At 48.1% G+C, this 22,303-nt stretch overlaps 1 protein-coding gene across 1 annotated transcript in view; it reads left to right on the top strand.

The window, feature by feature from the left end:
• The window catches only part of traf4a (tnf receptor-associated factor 4a), a 28,922-nt gene extending 9,016 nt beyond the window's left edge, over positions 1-19,906 (top strand). Inside the window, exons 2-7 of the mRNA XM_084674450.1 lie at positions 11,534-11,585; positions 14,293-14,397; positions 14,925-15,086; positions 15,756-15,917; positions 16,666-16,821; positions 17,477-19,906. Of these exons, the coding sequence (XP_084530576.1) occupies positions 11,534-11,585; positions 14,293-14,397; positions 14,925-15,086; positions 15,756-15,917; positions 16,666-16,821; positions 17,477-18,109 (1,270 nt within the window). The 3' untranslated portion in view covers positions 18,110-19,906. The remainder of the gene's footprint in view (positions 1-11,533; positions 11,586-14,292; positions 14,398-14,924; positions 15,087-15,755; positions 15,918-16,665; positions 16,822-17,476) is intronic.
• Positions 19,907-22,303: the final 2,397 nt, after the last annotated feature.

The raw sequence follows: 22,303 nt of genomic DNA, 5'->3' as shown, positions 1-22,303 counted from the left end.
TCATTGAATGGGGAATCTGTGTGAGGAAGCGATGTAGGAAACTAAAGGAAAAGATGACTTCACACAACCTAACATAGTCATAACCGGTGCATGAGTGGGATACTTGGTGATTGAGAGAGGAAGGAGGTGTGCCCTGGGGTGTGACTGGAGTGAAGGAGTGGGTACTGCACATTGTAGCGTAGCACATTGTACCAGTTACCATGGACACAAAAAGCCGGGCCTCTCCAAATTTGTTTCCGTCCGTAAGGTACTGTACTCGGCTTAGCCACACAGCGACACATCAGCTTACTGACAAATCAGGAGGGCGAACTTCTCTTCTGTCATATCAAAGGAAATGCAGGTGAGACATAAATAGTAGATTACGTAATGCTGTTTTGTGCATTGCATAATGTCACCGAGGATAGTTCCAGATGAAGGCAACCGTCTGAAGGCCTTTTGATGGCAAGTTGTGTTGATTAAGCAATCTAAGTTTTGCAAAAAGGCGAGGCGGAAAGTTTGGCCAGTTTTCAGGCAGAGAGGAAGTCGGTGAGTCATGGAGGACGCGTGGTTGTGCACGCGCTCCCTGCTTTCCTCTAACGATAGTGACTCATGTGGAGGCAGGTCACACTGTTAGGGATCGGAGAATCTGCGGGGAATCAAATCATTAACTTCACCTCTCAGTGTCCTCTCAGTTCATCACGCCCCTACATGTTCTTCACAGCTCACTGTGTGCAAGATGAAGGGACCAGATAAACAAGCAGTTTGACTTGCTCGCTTACCGCATCGACCTGACTCATGGCTTGTCAGCTTTTTGAAAGCATTAGCATTGTCCCCGTCTTGGCGTCTTTTCTGTAGGATTGAGACATCTTGCTCAAACAGCTCTCTAATTAATAAGCTATGCAGCACATGGGGTGTGACTGTATTTTTCCACAGATGTTCCCATTGGGAGGGAGTAAAATGAAGCCTACCAAACAACTGCACACATGAACATAGCATGCACACACTCGGTATCACATGCACGCCAGTGGCAAAAATCTGCTATCAACTTTGGGAGGGGACAATTATATGACATTTTCTCAAGAGCAATTTCTGAGGGGGACACCAAAATGACTGCTGTAACACAGCACATTAAAAAAGCGCCATTGTGTCCATAATCAGCAAAGCGCTTACATTTCGTATTAGTAATATTATTGAAATCACATAGTTATGTTTACAGTGATTTATCTTCCCCCTGAGATTTCCGCCTATGATGCACGCACTTCCAGGCAGTTAGCTCTGTGCTCCAGGGGCAGGCAGGACTCTCTTTGGGCCTTACTGTAGTTAAATCATCGAGGTGGGGCAGCCACACTGCAGTATATTAGCTGTTTATCCAAGGTTAAAAGAGAGAAGACTCTTCTACTCTTTTTAATTCAATAGAACGTTTAAGGTTTGCCGCTTCTCCATTCAGAAGTACCCAGGCAGACTATTGTGTAGCCGGAGAACTGTTGAAGGGGCATGAGTGAAAACGTTTCTAGTGCCCATTGTTGTACCCGGAGCTGACGCAAATACAGCCCCACAATAGGCCCTCGTAGACGCGTGAAAGCTTTTGATGGTGATCACGAGCATTCAACATGAAGCCGAAGGCCTGCCGTAGTGAATCAGTCTGTAAAAGCTGAATCACTCAGTAAAAAACATGGCGCTGCCCAACATGGCCGGGTGTGTAGAATGGAAAGCCGACTAAGAATAGCTGATTGCACAATTTGTCATTTCTTAGCCATGTGCCTTTAGTCAGACTGGAAGCATTGTAACTTGTGTGTGTGTTTCCCTTCCAGACATGATGTGTGGTTGTCAGACGAAGCAAGACGTTAACTAGGACCTATATGGTTGTGTTAAAGATGTTGACTCTCAGAATTACATAAGGCTGATAGGGTTGCCCTTTAAGTCCCACAAGGCTGACTTGGTTAACATCAGCAACCTGCCAGCGCATAGCACTGTCTGCAGAGGAGGAACAGATGAAGGCTAATCAAAATAGAAGTTGTCCATGAGACGTTATTGGTTGCTGGGATTATCTGTCCAGCCCACCTGCTGCCCTGGAGAGAGGGGAGAGGGAGCGTGGTGCTGGAAAGGTAATCCGTCTTTAGTCACCCGCTCTCTGGATTAGCAATGCTAATGTGGTCCTGGGAGCCTGGCTGCTTGGCATTGTTGTCCACATAATTCTTGACCGCTTCTGTTGTGAGTTGCCTTGCTTTTAAATGACCAGGCCCTCCACCAGAGAAGTGCGTTAGATTGTGGGAGAAGGATACGTGAATTTGGCATTTCACCATTGTTCTTCTTCCTGTTTCTGTGGAAAATACTTTCTGTAGAAAACACTTGCTTATGATTCATGTCCTCCCTGCCGGTTAACCCTAGGAATGACAGTCACTGTGATGAGTATCAGAGATATGTGATGAGTACAGCCCTATCCCATGGGGGAGGGTCATCCAAACAGCTGAGCACATCTCTTCCTGTGCCTCAGCAAGCACACAAATAATGGACTCGCTAAAGAGTGTACTGAACCAATGGAAAGAGTAAATGACTGTAAAATGTGGTCTGTGATGTCAGTTCACAGGTAAATCAGAACAGGGATCCAGGACACATTTGAATTTGGTTAGTGGCTAAATGATGTCGCTCACGTGTTTCATAGGTAGTGTAGATCCTTCCAGCAAACCCCAGTGCAAAGACTGGACTAAGTGGCTGGTGATTGATGTGCTGCTGTGATTTTCAGATCTTGGTCTTGAAGAGGAGCTCCTCTTTTGGCTTCTGGGGAGAGTTGTACGCAGGGATTTTAAAACTCAACACATAAAAATGGGAGCCAAGAGGAAGATTATGTTCAGGGAATATGTGTGGATGGAGCTGAATCCTTGGCCTGGGGCGTATTAATCACTCTCCCTCTCCCCTGTGTGTTATCAATGGGCTTGGTTTATAGCTGTTGACTTAAGGCTTGGTTGAGAATGTATTTCACCAAACACTCATCATGTCATCAAGTGATGAATGGGCTGCTTTTCTGGGCTCTTTCGCGAGGTGAAGATGTCTTGGTGAAATGCCTCTCGTCAGTGGTTACCTCACTCTTGATGACTTGCGACGGCGTAACTAGGCAACTCAACTCTTAAAATAACGATATCAAATCATATATTTGTTCTTTAAGTCTTTTTGAGCTAGTATAGTCTCTCCAAAACGTAGAGCAGCACTTGAACTTTTCAGTGTGCAAGAAGCTGATTGTTCCGGCAGCAGACACTGTAAGCACCACGGCTTTATCCTCCAGGCAGGGAATTGTATTCATGCGTTTCTCTCGACTCAGGATTAAAATGATCAACCTACACTCATCCATCTGTCAGATATTCTGCCACCGAGTACCTGAGATTAGCCAGGAGCTGGTTAGAGGCTTTCACATACCTCCAGTGAGATTTGAGTTTCAGGAGACAACTTTTCTTTTTGAGACTGTGAAGGGACATCAGCAGTGGTTTAAGGAGGGACATGACTGTCTTTCTCGTGCTTTCGGTCGTTTTTTTGACGTTGTCCTGAGCGGCCAACTTTGTGGCACTCTCCAGCCCCCTCTGCTCCATGGTGGTGTTCTCCAGGATTAGTGCAGCAGCACCGTATCTCTTCAGAGACAGACGCCAGGGCAACCCCCCTCCCCTTCCTGCCCCCTAAAAGCTAAGCTAAAATTAGACCCACCATCTGTAATTAAAACAGCTTTAATTTATGTGTGGGGTAAATGCATTTAGTGCAGACCCCTAATTTGAGGCAACTGAAGATCACACATGCTCCCCCCCCCCTCATGTCCAGAGCTTCAGTAAGCCACCTTGTGTGTGGCAGGGCAGGGTAGTAAAGCAGAGAGGGGGGTGATTTACACATCCAATACCTTGACATCAGCTTTTAGCACCGCAGCGGAGACTGACTGCATGTGTGTCGTCGTAAACCTCCGGATTTTCACCAGCCCTGAGTTGGAACCCAACCCCTCTCCAGATGAATCGGAACCCTATCATCCTTTTCATGCCCTCCCCGAGCCCTCATGGGTTCCTCTTGAGTTCATGTCAAGTGCTCCAAGGAGCGACAAAGGCTCGGGGGGCTTTTCTTTAGCTTCTTCTCTGCTGCCGTGGGTGTGAGAGCGGTTACAGCAGTCATGCATGCAGAGCTCAGCTCCGTGCAGGATTGATGGGCCCGTTCTCTTCATCTCCCCCCTCCCCACCCTAGGTCCAGATCAGCAGGAGTTAATGAAATTGAATTGATTTTTCCTGTACCTCCCAGCATACAGGGTTTAATCCCAGGGATGAAATCGGCCGGACAAATGTTTCGAGCATGCATTGCATTTCAATCCATTTGTTTATTTGAGATCCACTCAAGGCTTGTATGTACAGTGATGCAATGCAGTCTGTGAAAGGACAACAGGATTGTTCCACAATCCACATCGTCTTCCACAGGATAGATATTCCTTCAACTCAGTGAAGCAAGTGCATAAACCTGCCTGCTAAACTGTAGATTCAATCACCATTCAAGGTCAGGGCGTACAAGGAAGCCATGAAATGACTCGGGGAGCGTCATTTGTATCCAGTTGACCATTTTAAGAGTATAACAAGGGGCCTTTCATATTTTGTGCAGGGTGTGCAGTTTGTAGAGGATTCGCAGTTCCTCCTCCTGACGAAGCATGCTTGCCCAGGCGTTGATGAAGGGAGACATGCCAGAAGGATTGTGGGGCAGAGCAAGCTCCGCCCCCCCCCCTCTCCCCCCGCCCCCCCCCCTCACACACTTAAGGATGGATTATGACGTCTGCGAGGCTCGTACCAAATCTGCAGATGGTCTTCCCGTCTCCTCTCTGCTCCACATCTCCCTCTGTGTTCAGTGTTCGAGCAGGTGGCTCGACTCCTTTGGGGAGACGTTGTTTGTTGTGAGGGCAGAGAACAGACTTAACTGGAATCAGCGCAGTGCCAGTGGCTTTTTGATGAGTCATCGTCTGTACGCCGTCTACCTCAAATCACTTTTTGTGGTGCAGCCGTGGAGCAAAGGCCTATTTGTTCTGTATCGTTATAGAAAGTGCCTTAGAGACAGACGAACATGCTGTACTACCAAATCCTCAAAGTCAAAGCACCGGCTAGATATCAGCAGACAGGCATTTGGTATTTGTATTTATTCTAACTTCCCGTCAGGTTTCCGCAGATAAATGACAGTTCACTGTAGCGTCCATGAGAGCTGATGGTAATGCATCCCTCGTGCCCTGAGAACATATACTTTAACGCTTTATTACCCTTTAATAATGGCCAGTGTTAGTGCTGAGAAACAAAGTTGACATTTGGAAAATGAATTGATATTTTGCTAACCTTTTGATTGTGGCAAGACTGTGTGAATTAGCTCACAGATGGCTTGTGCACCCAAATGTCAACGCAGCGAGAGCTGGTAGAACTGCAAAGGAGTGAATGTAATTATGTAGTCATGAACTACTGTCGTGAAACATGACTTGTAGTCTCCATACTAGCAATTTCTAATCATCACATATTGTTCAGTATACAGATGCCATTTCCAGAATATATGATAGATTATTATTGGAAATCCCACTTTGGATTTAGAGCAATTGCAATTTGAATCGTGTTTCTACTGCATATGCTGTTAAAAATAGTGCATTACCCAATGAGGTTTTATGGCAGTCAAACATTTCATTATGGGATGGAGATGTAGTTTGAGGATAGGCAGAGGAGAGCGCTAGGAGGAAGCAGCCAGATAGACGCCCACACACTTGCAGTCCTCACAATGGTGGTGCTACTTCTGCTTGCTTCATTTCTGCCCGTTTTGGCACAGAAAAAAAAGACTCATGAAAACGTCTCTTTCACAGGAGGAGAGGGTATAAAAGCAAGTCTCCTGTAAAGACCTAGCACAGTCCGGACAGGCTTGGACCATCTGAATGTGAAGCCATTGAGATAATCTCTCCGTGTCGACTGCTTTCATGGCTGGCTGACAATCATCATGGCCGGCTGACAGTCAAGCATATTTTTCCGCTCTCCTGTTGATGCCTGTGACCTTCAGATAGTCAGCCGTGGTCGTGTCACATTAGGCTGTCAGTGGTCATTGGCAAGTCCTGTTGATGGTGGTCAGATAGGATTTTACAGGTGGCATTTAATGGAACATGGCCAGGAGGCATGACATAGTCACACTCAACGACACACTATTCTACTCAGTTCAGACATTAGAATGATATTTTCATTCACAAAATGAAAAATGTCTCCCTCATGTACACACAATCTATTTTTAAAGGGGTGGTGGTGGGGGCTTATTTCAGGGACCTTGCCTTAAGATTATGACAAGGCATATCATTTGAAAAGCCCACACAGCTTTCTACCCGACATAATCTTCCTTAACCGTGCACAACTAATCTTGTGTTGGATCTGACACGAGGCGTTGCCATGGCCCCATTCACATTAGACAGGAGATCCCTGACACTCTACCAGGGAAGAGTACACCCTGCACCTCCCTGGGTGTCAGTGTGATAGTCGGAGAAAGTAGAGGAAGAAGTTAGCGAACCCCTCCTCTTTAGACGAATGAGAGGCCTGAGGTGAGAAGCTTTTGTTCGAGGTGCAAGCTGAGCCTGTGGTGGAGGTGGGGGGTGGGAGGGGCTCCGCCCTCCTGGAGGATCCGGTTCCGCAGGTAGGATAACCACCCCCTCCCCCCTGCGGCTACTGCCCGTCTGTGTGGCAACTCAGCTTCCTCACCCGCTGACCACCTCCGGTCTCCTGTCGCCGGCTCGACCCTGAAGACCGTTTCCACTGGAGTGGAGATGGAGAGTACTTAGGTCTGCTCTAATCTCCTCTGCCTGAAGAGAAAAGAAAAAAGTCATTTAGTCAAGTGTGATGGTGACTCTCTTTTCTTTACAGGAGTGCCAGGACTTAGGAGGGGTTTAGCACTAAGCACCAACATAAGTACATCATTTATAACACCCCCCCCCTACCCCAGTATGTTGGCTAAACATTGTTAAAATGGACATTCAGTTGTATTGGAAGCTTTGTCACTGTAGAAGCTGACATTATCTAATGTTATAAAATGTGTACAGTAGACGAGGCATTTTATGGTAATAGTCTGTCGATTTTACAGTTAAAATTATATAATCGTTACTGCCAGAAATGAGAGGTTTTATAATTACACAGAGATTTCAACAAACACACACACTCGCGTGCGCCCACACACACACTGACAAAAAAACATGTCGGATTTACGGGATTACGGAAACCCCTGCTGTGATGAAACGAGATTTGTTTTTCCTCTAAACATCCTGGGAATGAAAGGCATGGCATGGGGATCAGCTGGAAGACAGGAAGGCAAGGCAGGCTGAATGCAGGGGACTGATGACATTTAAAGGTTCTGTTTGTGTATAGGAGTTAATCCACTTCTTTACTTGAAAAGAAAGGGGATTTTGCATGAGGATGAACGTAAAACCTTGTGGTAAGCTCCTGGAGAAGATAGGCAAGGCCACCAGACTACCCAGCCTTGGTTTCTGATGGTATCTCAGAGGTTGAAAAAATTACTCCTCTCACCGGAATGGCTGAAGTCTTGTTTGGAGTGTTAATGTGTCACAGACACTAATCATCGTCCTCTCATGCTAACATGCTGTTGCTGATGTAGCTTTCATACTCCACAGTCCTTCCCTCTACAAAGGAGAACACTGAGGGCCTGGATGGAGGTCTTAGTCATGAAAACTAAAGTATTTGTTCTGCGGCTTGAGTTTGAAGAAGCGGTTCTTACAATGTCCTGTCTGTGGCTGAAGAGAGCCACTTTACCGGGAGAAGCCCTCAGTTTAACGTAACACACACTCAACATGTAACACACACTCAACATGCAACACACACTCAACATGCAACACACACTCAACACAGCCCCAACACAGGGGGGGTTGGCTTCACCGTCTGCCTGTCAGGGGGTTGTGGGGGAGGGGGGGGGGGTGACGGAGCATTGTTGTGACGGCTGTCCTCATCGTTATCGCCGGGTGAATGGATGGTTGTTTAATCTACTCTTGGCCTATAAGAAGATTTGAGGGGAAGAGACGGGGCAATTACAGTGTAAATGGGATAGGCGTGGAGGTATGGTGGTCCGTCCTGTTGGGAAAGTCCTCTAACTAGTGCTTAGGGGACCTGCGTGGCTGGACCCCTGTCACACGCTCACTCTGACAGGGTGATGAGAGCCCTTGTCTCCTGAGTGACAGCTGGGAGGGATTTGAACATGTAATTAGCTGTGGGCCATTCTCATCCGGTCTTCTGCTGTTTTGGGTCCACGGGCCTGGATCTCACGCCGGCCCCCTGACAGCTGTTCAGCCTGCTCACATGGCAGGAGAGACAGAGGAAGCCATTGAAATTTTAATGGAGCAATTTAATTAAACAGTTTGGTCAGTTAGCTTGACTGTAGCCTTGTCCCGGCACTAGCGATGGGCCTTCCTGTTTAGCAGCCTCTCTCCTCATGGATGATCACAGACTGGGACGAAAGCTCCGTCGTGCCTCTCATTTTTTCTCAAGTGAAACTGTTCTGATGCTGTGTGTCAATGTCTGGTGCTGCTGTTTCAGAGTCAAGTGGCTGTGGGGTAAAAGGTCCATCATCAAGGCTGCACCACACTGCTGGAGATCTCTCTTTTCAGCCTCACGACGACTGTTATTATCCTCTCACAATGGCACAGAGCTTTACAGAACGATTCAAAGTGGGCCCAAGTCAAGGGTATTTGTTGAACAACAATTTGTGCGAGTTGACTTTTAACTACAAGGTGGGCCTTCGAGGATTAATCAAAAGACTCAGTGTGGAGGGTTTCCGGAAAGAATTGTATGGAAGCTTTTAAAATGATAGTCCCCCTACTTCTCTGTGCTAATGTGCTGTCACAAAAAGGCAATGAGCTGTCCTAGCCAACTGGCAGGGCAGTCAGGTAGGTTTATCCACAGTGAGCCGAGCACAGGAGTGTGCGCCTGCAGCTCTTGGTGTGCGACCAGGGAGGGAATCTTCCTGACAGGCTGTGACGTGGTGCTTTTCGCTTGTCGACCTCACTGTGTGTCTGAGAGGAGGGGATCCGGGGTGGGACACCCAGACGAGCCTTTCTGGGTCCAATCCCTCTCCGTGCATACGTGTGTCCCTGAGAGAGAGCGTCCAATCCGTGGTCACGAGCCCCATCGCAACATACCCGTGTCTTGTAACCAGTCCGGATTCTCATCATCATCATCATAGAATACATGCTACTGTAACGATGGCAACCGTTCTGCTGACCAGGCTCTTTCTCTCTTCGCTTTATCGATTGATTTTATTTGTCCCCTTCCTTTTTCGTTTCTTTGACCAGCCTATTGTCTCTATTAATTGCTCCCCAGCTCCATGCCGACACAGTGACCTTAATGGTCTGGCATTGCTGCCGTCTCGTCATGCATTAACCCCTGGCCCCGTCCCCACCAGTTCTCCCTGCAGCAGATTTGGAGGGTGGGTGAGGGGGGGGGGGGAATGCAGGGACCTCATGGGTCCCAGTCACATGACCCTGAGGGGCGGCCGGGGCCACTGTCAGGTGACGGTGCACAACCAGATTAAAGCACTATTGAACCACGTCTGGTCAATAGGGATATTGTTGGGCCTCCCTAAGCACTGACCGCCGGCCTCCTTTCTCTCTCTCTCTCTATCTCTATCTCTATTTATCTATCTATCCCTCTTTCCCCCCGCTAGGCACTTTGTTTTCCATTAGCCGTTTCAGTGCTCTGGGGAGGGGAGAGGGACGGTCGGCAGTAGCCCGTTCATTAAGAGTTGGCAGAGTTTGCTGTCCACTGCAGGACAGATACAGCTTCAGGGCTTCGGCCCCCGAAACGCGTCACCGCTATTTTAGTGTCCAGCTCTGGAGAATACAGGATCTCTCTGCTCTTGTTCTCTTTCAAGGAGGCCATTGTTACGATGAGAGACCCCGTCCGTCAGAATGATCATATGAAACGTGTGTGTCTATGTAGGTGGCTTCTCATGTTGACGACCTTGGCCTTAGCCCTGGACCCAGAGCAGACCAGTACAGTGTCTGTGTGTGTTGGTGGGGGGGGGGGGGGGGTCATAATGATCACAGCAGACACTTCATTAATACATGTGTCGGGAGGGCCACTCATGGCCTTTTAAATGACCTGTTTGTGTTTCTGGCTGACTGCCTGGCTGGCTGCCTGGCTGGCTGGCTGGCGGCTGCTCAGCGCTGAGTCGTAGGCCTGACAGAGCACGCTCCCCTGTTGTCTGCCTCCTCCAGTCAGCTCCATTATTTACCAGTGTGAATATTTAATGGGGACATCAGGACCCGTGACGGGCTGTGTTGCTAGGGGGCCTCCCCTAACGACCTGCACCACCCAGCTCATCTGGCAGCCTCAGACCACGGCGATGGAGGCCCTCCCTTCTGTGTGGCTGTGGGGGTCAATAAAGAGCCCAGATCTTAATAAGGGCTTTAACTGCCTTGGCGGCTGCTGCTGCTGCTTCTGAGAGGAGGAGGAAGGGAGTTGGATGGGGAGGGGGGGGGGGGGAGAGGGAGGGGGGGGGGGGGAGAGGGAGGGAACAGAGGTAAGGTGTTGGATGGGGGGGAGGGGAGAGGGGAGAGGGGAGAGAGGTAGGGAGTGGGGGAGGAACACAGAAGCAGCAGTCCAGACCTGCCAGGCTCACCCTCAGACAGACAAATCAGCAATCGAAAGCGGAGGCTGAGATGAGTTTGAAGACTGGGCTTAGGGTTCTGCCGCCTGGCTCTACAGACAGAGGGGACCTGGAACCCCCCCACCACCACCTCCACCTCACTCCCCCCACCTCCACCTCCACCTCACTCCCACCACCTCCACCTCACTCCCCCCACCTCCACCTCCAGACGCCCAGGCTGTCATCCGGCCTTCGAGAAAGACCCGCCAAAATGAACTCACAAGGCGTGAGAGGGAGGGAGGGAGAGAGAGAGAGAGAGGGAGAGGGAGGGAGGGAGGGAGGGAGGGAGGGAGGGAGGGAGGGAGGGAGGGAGGGAGGGAGGGAGGGAGGGAGGGAGGGAGGGAGGGAGGGAGGGAGGGAGGGAGGGAGGGAGGGAGGGAGGGAGGGAGGGAGGGAGGGAGGGAGAGGGAGGGAGGGAGGGAGGGAGAGAAGGGGTCAAAAAGAAGAGGGAAGAGAAAGTGGGTCCTTAATGTATTATAGATAGAGAGATCAGTCTCCAACTTGCTCTTTTCCTCTCCGGTAATAAAACTCTGAATTTGTGGAAATAAATCCTTTGAGGATGGAAGATGAAAGGGCAGCTACATAAAAGCCACTGGTTTAGAGAAAGTCATCTGGTTTTATTGTGCTGCGCTGTTGGGCCAGGGTAGTGTGAGCTGGGCTTGGGGCTGGTGTGTATGTGTGTGTGTGTGTGTTGAGTCACAGAGTGACTCTGATGTAGAACATGTTTGAAGATGGCAGGAGAGGCAAGGGCAATGCAGACCTCTACTAAGCACAGCAGTGACCATCAGTTCAGTTATGCAGACAGATCTTCAAAATAAAGTTAATGCATATATATATATTGATGTGCAGTTCTATTATTAACGTGGGTTTCCTCTCTTGTGTCTTACAGTGAAGGGGTCTTCAAATGCCCAGAGGACCAACTGCCCCTAGACTATGCCAAGGTACAGTACTGTCAAAACTACACTCATACCAACCCAGATGTTTTACTTACAGTAGCTATTAAAACCCTACTATATAAATACAAGCTTTATTAATGTCAATCTCATCTGTCAAACTCGCTCTGGCAGTTGGTCATACCCTTTTGAAAGGTATGTCTGAGTCAGAGGACAAGGCCTCCAGGCTAACTGTCCACATATATGCTCGCTGGGGTTCTGAACGTGGCTGTTGTTGTAATGTGGGTTGGGTTGGTTGCGTAGTCCCATCGTGTCCTGGTCAAGGGAGCTACTGGATGCCAGGGCCACATTTAGCTGCAGATCTGAAGAACGCGTGCGTCACCACCGCAGCCCTAGCCTCTGGCCATCCATGAGAGCGAACGAGCAAGCCAGCCAGTGAGGGAGTGAGAGCAAACGGGGAGATCGAAAGACAGAGTTCAGATAGTTGGCTCTCTCAGTGGAAGCTCATTAATTGCCTTAACGAAGGACCACAGGCCATTCATCTGCCCTGGAATGTCATAGTTGATGGAGATCGAGTTTGGATGTGGATAGAAAAGGGAGAGGGAGTCAGATGGCTGAGCGGTGAGGGAGTCGGGCTAGTAATCAGAAGGTTGGCGGATCGATTTCCCGCTGTGCCAAAATGACGGCAAGGCACTACTTGCCTCGGGGGAATGTCCCTGTACTTACTGTAAGTCGCTCTGGAGAAGAGTGTCTGCTAAATGACTAAATGTAAATGTAGAAAAGTCAGGTCAGAGTTCACAGTGACAGCTCTGTAGCATAGGGGATTTACTGTTTAATGTGGAAGGCAGGTTTAAGTTGACAGAATGTGGATAATGGTGAAAAGGAATTTCCTTTGTGTCCCAAAGTCAAAGGTTGTCTTCTACAGTATTTTAAATGTTGTGTATATATATATATATATATATATACAGCTCAGGAAAAAATTAAAGAAAAAAGTGGTGGTTTCTCCATTTCTTCCAGAGCTGTATATATTATTCTGATTTCCCTGTAAGAAAGGTATTCAAACGGCAATAACTTGGCTACAGTGTGTAGTTTCACTGGCTACAGTAGATTTGAAAGTGTACCAAGGTCCCCTGTCTTTGTGTGGGAAACAGTCTACTCTGTGGTGATAACATACAAGGGTCCATTCTGCTTGTTTGAGAGGCTGTTCTCCAGTGAGTGAAGTTAGCAAAGGGGGTGGGGGGGGGGGGGGGGGCTCAGTGAGGTACGGCTGGTTAGCCCTTCCCGTCCTGCTGTGAAAGGAGCCCTGGAGAGGGATGAAACACAGAGGACGTGCACAAACACACCTGTCAGATGATATTATTTAACCAGGCCCTTCATTGCCCCCCAATCGCCTGGGAATTCCCCCCCCCCCCCCCCCCCGCTACTGCGCAGATCTCTGGGCTTCACTCATTACACTCCAGCCTCGACCTCCAACTTCAACTGGCTCAGCTCAAACCATGTTCACCTGTCGCCCCTTTCATAAGACGTATTTCCACCCATGTCTGCTGGGACTGGGGGAGAGGAGTGACGCTGCTGTCGTTAGAGGGATGTACTGTGGACTTGGCTGCAGCTGAGTTTGGCCAAACACAGACAGAGCAAAACCCAACTTTGAGCTCCAAAGAGCTTACTCCCTTGATCCGCCAGAGACTGTGTTATTAAAAGGTCATTATTACGGTCCCCTGCAGACTTCAAGTCTGGAACAATGAGTGTTACAGTTGACTTAGTCCTTTTTTTTCAGCTTCTTGTCTTAGGACATGATTAGAGTTGTAAATTGATTCAGTGCCCTTCCAGTATGTGAATGGATCACTTTGCGAGGCACTGTTGGAGAGCTGGTAGCTTCATTCTTTGTTGAAGCTCCTCTTCAACTCAAGGCTCTGCTCATGAAAGCTTGATAGATGTTATTTATAATTAATTATCAACCCTAGTTAAAATGGCAAAGGTCTGTTTTATTCATTTTGACATGTCTGCTTAAGATGCCAATTAAGTACAATTACGTAGAACGTTTAGCTTGAAAGCTCAAGAATAGACTCCTGTCTAATGTAATATTTACCATACTGGCATTTACCTTTGGCTTGCCGTAAGGATCTTTCAGTTGGTTTTTACAAAATATACTATGTCCTGTCTGTTGTTATACACAACTTTCAAACTGAGAAAGGGGCTGGTGTCTAAAGTTTAGGAGGGGGGGGGGGGGCTGGTATTTAGATGAAATGACTTTTCTTGTTATTCAGTGCTCTCATGTGACACAGGCAGCCGGTTCACAATGGGGGTCTGAGATCCACGCTGAGCTGCCTTGCATGTGTTGACTTACTGTGTGTGTGTGTATATAAATCTGTAAATCCAGAATATACAGTTCTGTAGGGAGAGGATTTGCCTTGATTGGATAGGAAAACACCTTGTCCCACTTGATCAGTGACAGTGGGAATTGAAATGTCTGCACCTCTTCCACTGGTCACTGTAACCTCCGCCATATTCAATTTATTTTAAACGAGATTCATTACAAAGTGATATCCTTATTTTATGAGCACGACACTGGTGATAACGTTCTTCCATGACCATCCATCATAGCATTATGATATAACACTGTAGTTCAGCCTGTTGTTTGGGCACTGCTGTCACCATAGTTACCTCCCCCACCACCACGAGCAGCCCCCCAGGTCCTAGATCTTCCTGCATGCAGACGTCCGTGTGCTGACCCTGGGGTGTCTGTGTTCCTCAGATCTACCCAGACCCAGAGCTGGAGCAGCAGATTCTGGCTCTGCCCATCCGCTGTATCCATAGTGAGGAGGGCTGTCGCTGGACCGGTCAGATGAAGCAGCTACAGGTGAGTGGCTCTCCTTGTTCCTCCTCCACCTCTCTCCTTGTTCCTCCTCCACCTCTGTCTGGCAGACCTTATTTCTGGCTCTTTTTTTTACCCTCTCCATTGTCTGTCTTTTATCCTGGTGTCTCTGTATCTCTCCCTCCTGTCCATCTAACCCTGACCTGTTGGATTCAAGACCAGAGACGGGTTTTCTTCTTTCCCGTTGTCTGTTTTTTCTGGTTCTGACTAGACGCAGGCCGAAGGAGCTTGTTTGGCTGCTGACATATTTCCCCTCCCTCCCTCCCTCCCTCCCTCCCTCCCTCCCTCCCTCCCTCCCTCCCTCCCTCCCTCCCTCCCTCCCTCCCTCCCTCCCTCCCTCCCTCCCTCCCTCCCTCCCTCCCTCCCTCCCTCCCTCCCTCCCTCCCTCCCTCCCTCCCTCCCTCCCTCCCTCCCTCCCTCCCTCCCTCCCTCTCTCTCTCTCTCTCTCTCTCTCTCTCTCTCTCTCTCTCTCTCTCTCTCTCCCTCCTTCCCTCTCTCCTTCCCTCCCTCAGGGCCACTTCTCCACCTGCGCCTTCAATGTGATCCCATGTCCCAACCGCTGCTCCATCAAGCTGACGCGTCGCGACCTGCCCGACCACCTGCAGCACGACTGCCCCAAGCGCAAGGTCAAGTGCGAGTTCTGTGGGAGCGAGTTCACCGGGGAAGCTTACGAGGTAAATGGCGAAACGGAAATGGAGAGAAATCTTTTTGTATAATCTTGTTCTCGTCTAGAAGTAAACAAACTGGTGAAGGCAGCACGTTTCAAGGCTCAAGTGAAAGGCAGTCTGTTCCGCGTCAGCTGTAGGACGCCTGGTGTGCTCATGTCTCGAAGGGCTTGGCAGGGTGTTTGGAACCAGCACCCTTATAGGAGTGTGTGGAAAGAGCAGAACTGGGATCCTTTCATAACGTGTGTGTTTTTTCTACGGAGAGAGAGAGAGAGCACTGAAAAGGCCCCCAAAAGGCTCGGCTTACTAACACCTCAGTCAGTCCCAACAGACGCACCCTCCTCTGCTGACACACAGCCAGCATGGCCCCTGTCTGCACGCCATAACACAATCATTAATACGGCTCCAGATTTTATATGTAGGAATTAGTCAGCCATACCCAGGCGCAGATCATAAAACAACACCAAGATTTTTATACAGCCAATTGGAACAACCCCACTCTTAAAATGTATAAATGACATTTATTACTGTGGTGTATACTGTACGCTCAATAAAGAGGCTCACTTCTACCATCAACTTGTAAAAGTATTTTTCTTTTCGAAAGTTTTTTTCATAAACATACAATGCAATTTGGCATCAACTGTGTTCAATAATACTGTGTTTCTCCTGTTCCCACAGAACCACCAGGGCATCTGCCCCCAGGAAAGTGTGTACTGTGAGAATAAGTGTGGGGCAAGGATGATGCGCAGGCTTCTGTCCCAGCACAGCATGGCTGAGTGTCCAAAACGCACACAGCCCTGCAAGTACTGCGGCAAGGAGTTCGTCTTTGACACCATCCAGGTCGGTTGACAATACCCCTATACATCTACACACACTCTCACACACGTAGACTTGGACTGTTTTGGTCATGTAAATGAGTCGAGTATTTAGCTGTATTGTTTATTAATAAATCAACTGGCTTGACTTGGCTCCTTAGAGAGCCTACTGTGTCCTGTGCAGAAAGGATTCAGTGTATCAGTTTAGGGGGGTGGTTATAGAGGGGGTTCCTTCCCCTGTGGGCCTGTGTCTGATAGCGGAACAGAGCATTCTCAGTGAAGGAAGAAGGAGGTTTTCAGCCTCTACAGCGAGATGGCGTGGGGCCCCTTGGCAGCATGAACGCTGGCTTTCATGGTGCCTCAGCCCCCGTGCCAGCTCAGTGTATGCGCCCACTGCTGTTTTCCCTGGCAATGCCCTCTCCGGCAACACCTGCCTCTACACACCTTCTGTTCGCTGGCCCAGAAGGCCATCACATCCTCCTCTCCTCCTCAACACTGAGCTAATTCACAAGCCCTGAAAAACCACAGCCGCCTCCATGGAAACGGGCCTCATGATGACTGGACTCAGCGAGCTGAGCTCAACATTCCACTCTTTACTCCATTCATTCATTTTCATAGACTATCATTTGTTTCCCATTATACACTGTGTTTTTCCTTCAAGGCCAGGGGCCACAGGCATTTGTGTCAATGTGTCTTATTGTCATCGCTGCTTCCATAGCGATGGTGTGTAAGATAAGTCGATTCTCAACATCGTCGGTCTCTCTGTCCCTCAGAATCACCAGTACCACTGCCCACGGTTCCCTGTGCAGTGCCCAAACCAGTGTGGTACACCCAACATCGCCAGGGAGGACCTGGCGAACCATGTGAAGGAGAATTGCGGCAGTGCCCTGGTCCTCTGCCCGTTCAAAGATGCAGGCTGCAAGCACAGGGTAAGGATAACCTCCCCCTCTGTCTACATGGTCCCACAAACATCTTCTCCCCTCCACTTTGTTTACTCAAGTTTGTTTATAATCAGGGTTTTATCGTTGTCACGTAACTCCCTCCCATATCCTCCCATGGGCTTTTGTTTCTAAAATCTTTTTGATGCTGTGTTTTCAGCTCTGATTTGCATGTAGTTACGTCCATAGCAATGATTGTCTTGAACATGCAACGCTGAGCCTGTAGGCTTCATTTTAATGAGAGTCACACTCAGTCTGACAGCACATTTCTGTATATTTATTTTTGAAACTGACGTCAGCATAAAGAAATGCGGACGAGCGCTTAGCACGGAGGAGCAGACGAGTGACAGGCTCTGGGCTTGTTTGCTGTGAGGGAAGCTTCCGGAATGCAGATGGTCTGACAAAATGCATAACTGTCTCTCCCTCCGATGGGGAAGGTGTCAAAGCTTGGGTACAGATGTTCAGAAGAGGAAAAACATAAATATGTAAAAAAACATAAATATGTAAGGCGCCCAACAAACCAGCTGATCAAGAATCATATTCAGTGTCAGTGTGAAGACGCTTTTAGTGTACAGTAGGTGTGAAAGTGTTCCCTGGCTTGCCCCCTGCCACACTCCTCCTAACCAGCTCCTCTCCTTCCTGGCAGTGCCCCAAGCTGGCGATCGGCCGCCACCTGGAAGACACCACCAAGTCCCACCTGACCATGATGTGTAACCTGGTGGGCCGCCAACGCCAGGAGATCCTGGAGATGAGGAGGGAGATGGAGGAGCTGTCCGTCAGCCACGACGGAGTCCTCATCTGGAAGCTCAGCGACTACTCCCGCAAACTCCAGGAGGCCAAGCTCCGGAACAACCACGAGTTCTTCAGCCCACCCTTCTACACCCATCGCTACGGCTACAAGCTGCAGGTGTCGGCCTTCCTGAACGGAAACGGCAGCGGGGAGGGTTCCCACCTGTCCATCTATATCCGCGTGCTCCCAGGGGAGTACGACAACCTGCTGGAATGGCCGTTCTCCTACAAGGTGACCTTCTCCATCCTGGACCAGAGCGACCCGTCGCTCTCCAAGGCCCAGCACATCACGGAGACCTTCAACCCGGACCCCAACTGGAAGAACTTCCAGAAACCCTGCAGCACCCGCAACTCGCTGGACGAGAGCACCCTGGGGTTTGGTTACCCCAAGTTCATCTCCCACGAAGAGATTAAGAAGAGGAACTACATTCGAGACAACTCCGTCTTCCTCAAAGCTTCCATAGAGATCCCCCAGAAGATCATGGCCTGAAGGGTCAGTTTGAAAAACGTGAAAGGTTGTAAGCCAGGTTTAAGAAAACAGATGCTTAACCTTAAAGACTTCAACTTCACACTTATCCTTTAGACACTTGCTGGTCTCTCCACTGTAGAACTTGGAGCAAGTCTGTTGAGTTGTGTGTGCTGACTGGAGGATACTGGAATGTAGGAAAAAGTGTTTGGTTGGCAGAACCATCACTCTGTGATTCCGTTTTTATATTTGTTTTCTAACCGTTTTTCACAATCTGCTACAAATAAGCCTTGGAAATCAACAGTGCCTAGAGAATTTATTTTAAGTTCTTTTCTTTTTTTTCATTGCGTTTTTTTTTTTTTTTTTCTGCACCTCAAATGTACATATTGATCGAGGATGGGAAATGCATGTGCAAGCTTTTGCACTGGCAGTAGTTGGAATTTGGTCTGGTACTTCCTGTTTGATTACGCTAGTCTGAAAGTGATTAGCTCATCACGCGTACGTAGCTTAACCCCAAATGCCTTTAGTTAACATCCTTTTACAGTATCCCCCACTTGTCCTTGAATGCAAGTCCTTGGGTTAGTAAACAGATGAACCACCGAAACTACAGTAGGAGTATCTTCTACAGACGCTGTTGTTGCTGGGCTAACTTAACGTAAACGGTAGTTTCACAAAGTCTTTGCATATAATTAGACGATCCTGATGTCCAAATAATAATAAAAAAAGAACTATATTAGTGAGAGATGGATTCGTGGATACTGTTGAGACCTCAGAAAGCTTTGTTGGTGGAAAGTGCTCGCGTAGAGCTGAGTGGGAGGCCTGTAGGCTCTCTCCGTTTACACATGGTACATGTGCACTTAAGGTTGAAGGAAAAGCCATGAGGCCTAGATCTGTTGACACGTCTGGGTCTCTGCAGGGGGTTACTGGAAGACAACATAAATGTCATGCACGTGTTATGTGATACAACTTGGACTACGTTTTTGTACTGTAACCTGTATTCTTGAAATATTCCCTCGAGGGCTTTTGTTTTCATTTTTTGTTGTTTTTTTTTTGCAGTGGAAGAACTGTTCAATGGAACCAAATTCTTTTATACGTGAAAAATGTGAGCAACGTTGTTTGAAATGATAACGTCCTAGATGAAACACGGGATGGATCCTGAACTCTGTGAAGTGCATTGTTTTGAAGCTCAGCCCGGGGCCAGAGACCGTCTCAATGACCCAGGAGCCTCGTGACTGAGCGCGTCTGACCCGTGTGGTTACCGACACGCATGTTCACCTCCACACACGAGCGAGTCGATCGTCAGAAGAAGAACAGCCTTGTGCAATACACCTGTCAAAACACTCAGATGACACGCTCATGATGTATGTGAATAGAGATGTAGAAAACGCAGAAGCACATTCTCTGTCTTTTTATTCTACATGGAAAATTCCTGGTCTGTTGTTCTTCTTATTACTATACCAGCCAATATTTTACAGTGATTTTAAGAAGTAAAAAAAAAAAAAAAAAAACTTTTTGTAAGATTCTGTATTTTGCAAAGTACTTAAATGTTTATACAATACGTTTGGGTTGGAGAATCGTGGGTAGAGAGCTTGGAAATTCTGTGGACCATTTTCAGGTTTCACGTCTAACAGCAGAACTATGGGTTTGGTTGGTCTAGATCTCACGTCAGTCTGTCTGTATCGTTTCTTTTTAAAGTATTTATTTTAAGGGGCCATTATGTAAGCTTTACTGAATTGATGGCGCAAACGTTATAATATGTTGATTGATGAGTGCTTGTTGTCAATTTCCTAATTTGAAATTAAATGCTATATAGAACATGTTTGTGGCATTTCAGCATCTACTTTGTTTTTATACACATTTTTATGCGTTAATTTTTCCCTGCGCAAATATTTGCTGATTATATTTAGGGGAGTTCTGTTGCTCACATCAGATCTCAGGTGTCAAATAAGTAGAAGCAACGCTCAACATTAACCTATTCAAAGAGAACATTCTTTAAAGACTGCTGTGAAGTTAGTTTTCCTCTTCCTTCAACGCTTTTCCAAGTTTCTCAACGAGCCGTTTTACCATTGTGTTTCTCACCGAGCTTGCCCCTGCGCCGATACCGAATTGACTTCTCCAACTGTCTCTGGAGAAGAAGTCTTGTATGACAGGGAGACGTTAAGCCTCCTCTCCCTGTCGCCTCTGCTGACGCCTCAAGGCTGGAGGAGAACAGAGGAGAGGGGGGCAGAGGAAGTGAGGCAGACATTTGCACTGCTTTGATGTGATGCCAGGAGTTTGCCAGCCCCTCAGCTTGAATGATGTTGAATGCAGGGTTTAAGGAAGGGAAATTTGCTTTTGCCTCAAACTTACACAAATGTCCAAATCAAACGTCAGGAAAAATTACTATGCATAGCATAGTATCTCATGTAGCATTTCTATATTTGTTGCTTATATTTATCACTAATTTTCCCCAAAAAGTGCATCTGTTGACAAAGTTAACCTTAGTATATTGAGGTGATTTTAGGTGAAGTTATAATCAGTCTAAGACTTCTTTTGTGGTTTATAATCACACTCCATTTACACATTTTAACCTTAGTAGTAGTAGTAGTAGTACGCAGTCTTCACAAACGCACTTTACTGCATACTTTAGGTATTACTAGTGTTTTTGTCTTTAAATGCAAGCACATTTTTCACTCTTGATCAAACACAGTTTATTTCTGCTGTGGCTGTAGAGTGGGGCCCTTTATCGCTGGGAGGGGTCTCCCAAGCCAGGACAGGACAGTCCCCTCTCTGTCCCCAGACTCATGCTTTTACACTGTCTAGCTTAGGAGCTAAAGTGAAGCATAATAACCCCCAAAAACGCCTCAAAGTTTCCTGGCACTGGGGGTTCAAACAGCAGCCTCATGCAGCTCTGGAGGGTGCATGAAAATAGTAACGGCTAATTACACGTTAGCTTTGTGTTTGCCATGCGGAACGAGAGCAGCGGTCACGTGCATCAACCCCCCCCCCCGACCACACCCCACCCTCTCACCCCCAGGATCAGAATCTTACCCTTCAGCATCGCCCTCTTTCACTTGCCACATAAGTAGGTAAATGAGCAGCCAGGCAGGTACTCACCCACTTGTACTTACACACAGACACAAACACACATACAGTATGTGTGCAAACCAAACACACCCAACCTTCAGTCAACATGAGCAAACGAAGGAGTGTAAGAGAGACGGTTTGGAAGCTGGGTCACACGAGCAGGAGAGGAGGAGGAGAGGAGAAGGACCCTGCCCAAAAGGCTTTCCTCTCCCATAAAACACATCAAAGAGAGCCGACTGTGGTTAGCGTGGCGGTGCCATGCTGTCGTCCCTCATGTTGAAGTCAAACACAACATTAATGACTGAGGAGGGAGGGGGAGCTGTGTGTGTGTGTGTGTGTGTGTGTGTGTGTGTGGGACGCCCTGTTTGTCCCTCAGTGCTGGGAGAATCCCTGAGCGATCGACATCTGAGCTGTGGAGACAGCCCAGGCAGGGCAGGGCCCAGCCCAGCAAGGCCCAACCCAGCCCGGCCCCCCACTCCCACCTCCGGCAGAGCTCCTGACCAACCACCTGCCTGTCTCACAACCACCTGATCCGTTTCTGCTTATCCAAAAATCGTCTGTTTCACTTCCAGCCCTGTACTACAGAGAAGACGGCATATTGTCAGATACATACAGTTACCCTACAGTACATCACAAAGAATATTCAGACGTTCTTTATTATTCATTGACCTTGGCGTCTAAACTTGCTCTCCAAGGTGTTAAAGCCGTGATGTGGAGTGTGGTGGCTGACTCGACTCATTAGCACCGGCTGTTTCCCAAAGACAGATCAGAGACCAGGGGCTCTGGAGGACCAATCAGATCTCTCATTCTCTTTACATCTGTAGCAGCATAGCCAGGGGTACCAGAATAGACTGCTCATTCCCTCTGGTTTAATCCCATGCTATGTTAAACCATACACGTCCTAACTTTACTCTGTCCTACAGAGATCACTTATGATGTTGTTTCTGTGGCAGCCAGGCCACAGTTGTAAACACGAACTCGAATCCCACTGACACAAAGCAAGTGACTGATTCCTCCTCTTACTTATCCATCCAGGTTCTCCTGTTCACTTCAGCTTTCTCTTTGATGACAGACCAGACAGCCTGATCTTATCTATCTGGAGTCAGATGGCTGAGCAGTTAGGGAATTGGTCTAGTAATCAGAAGGTTGCTG

This window comes from Hypomesus nipponensis, chromosome 15 (genome assembly GCF_054491055.1).
Source record: "Hypomesus nipponensis isolate SF chromosome 15, ASM5449105v1, whole genome shotgun sequence".
NCBI lineage: Eukaryota > Metazoa > Chordata > Actinopteri > Osmeriformes > Osmeridae > Hypomesus > Hypomesus nipponensis.
This window is presented reverse-complemented; position numbering and strand designations above follow the sequence as displayed.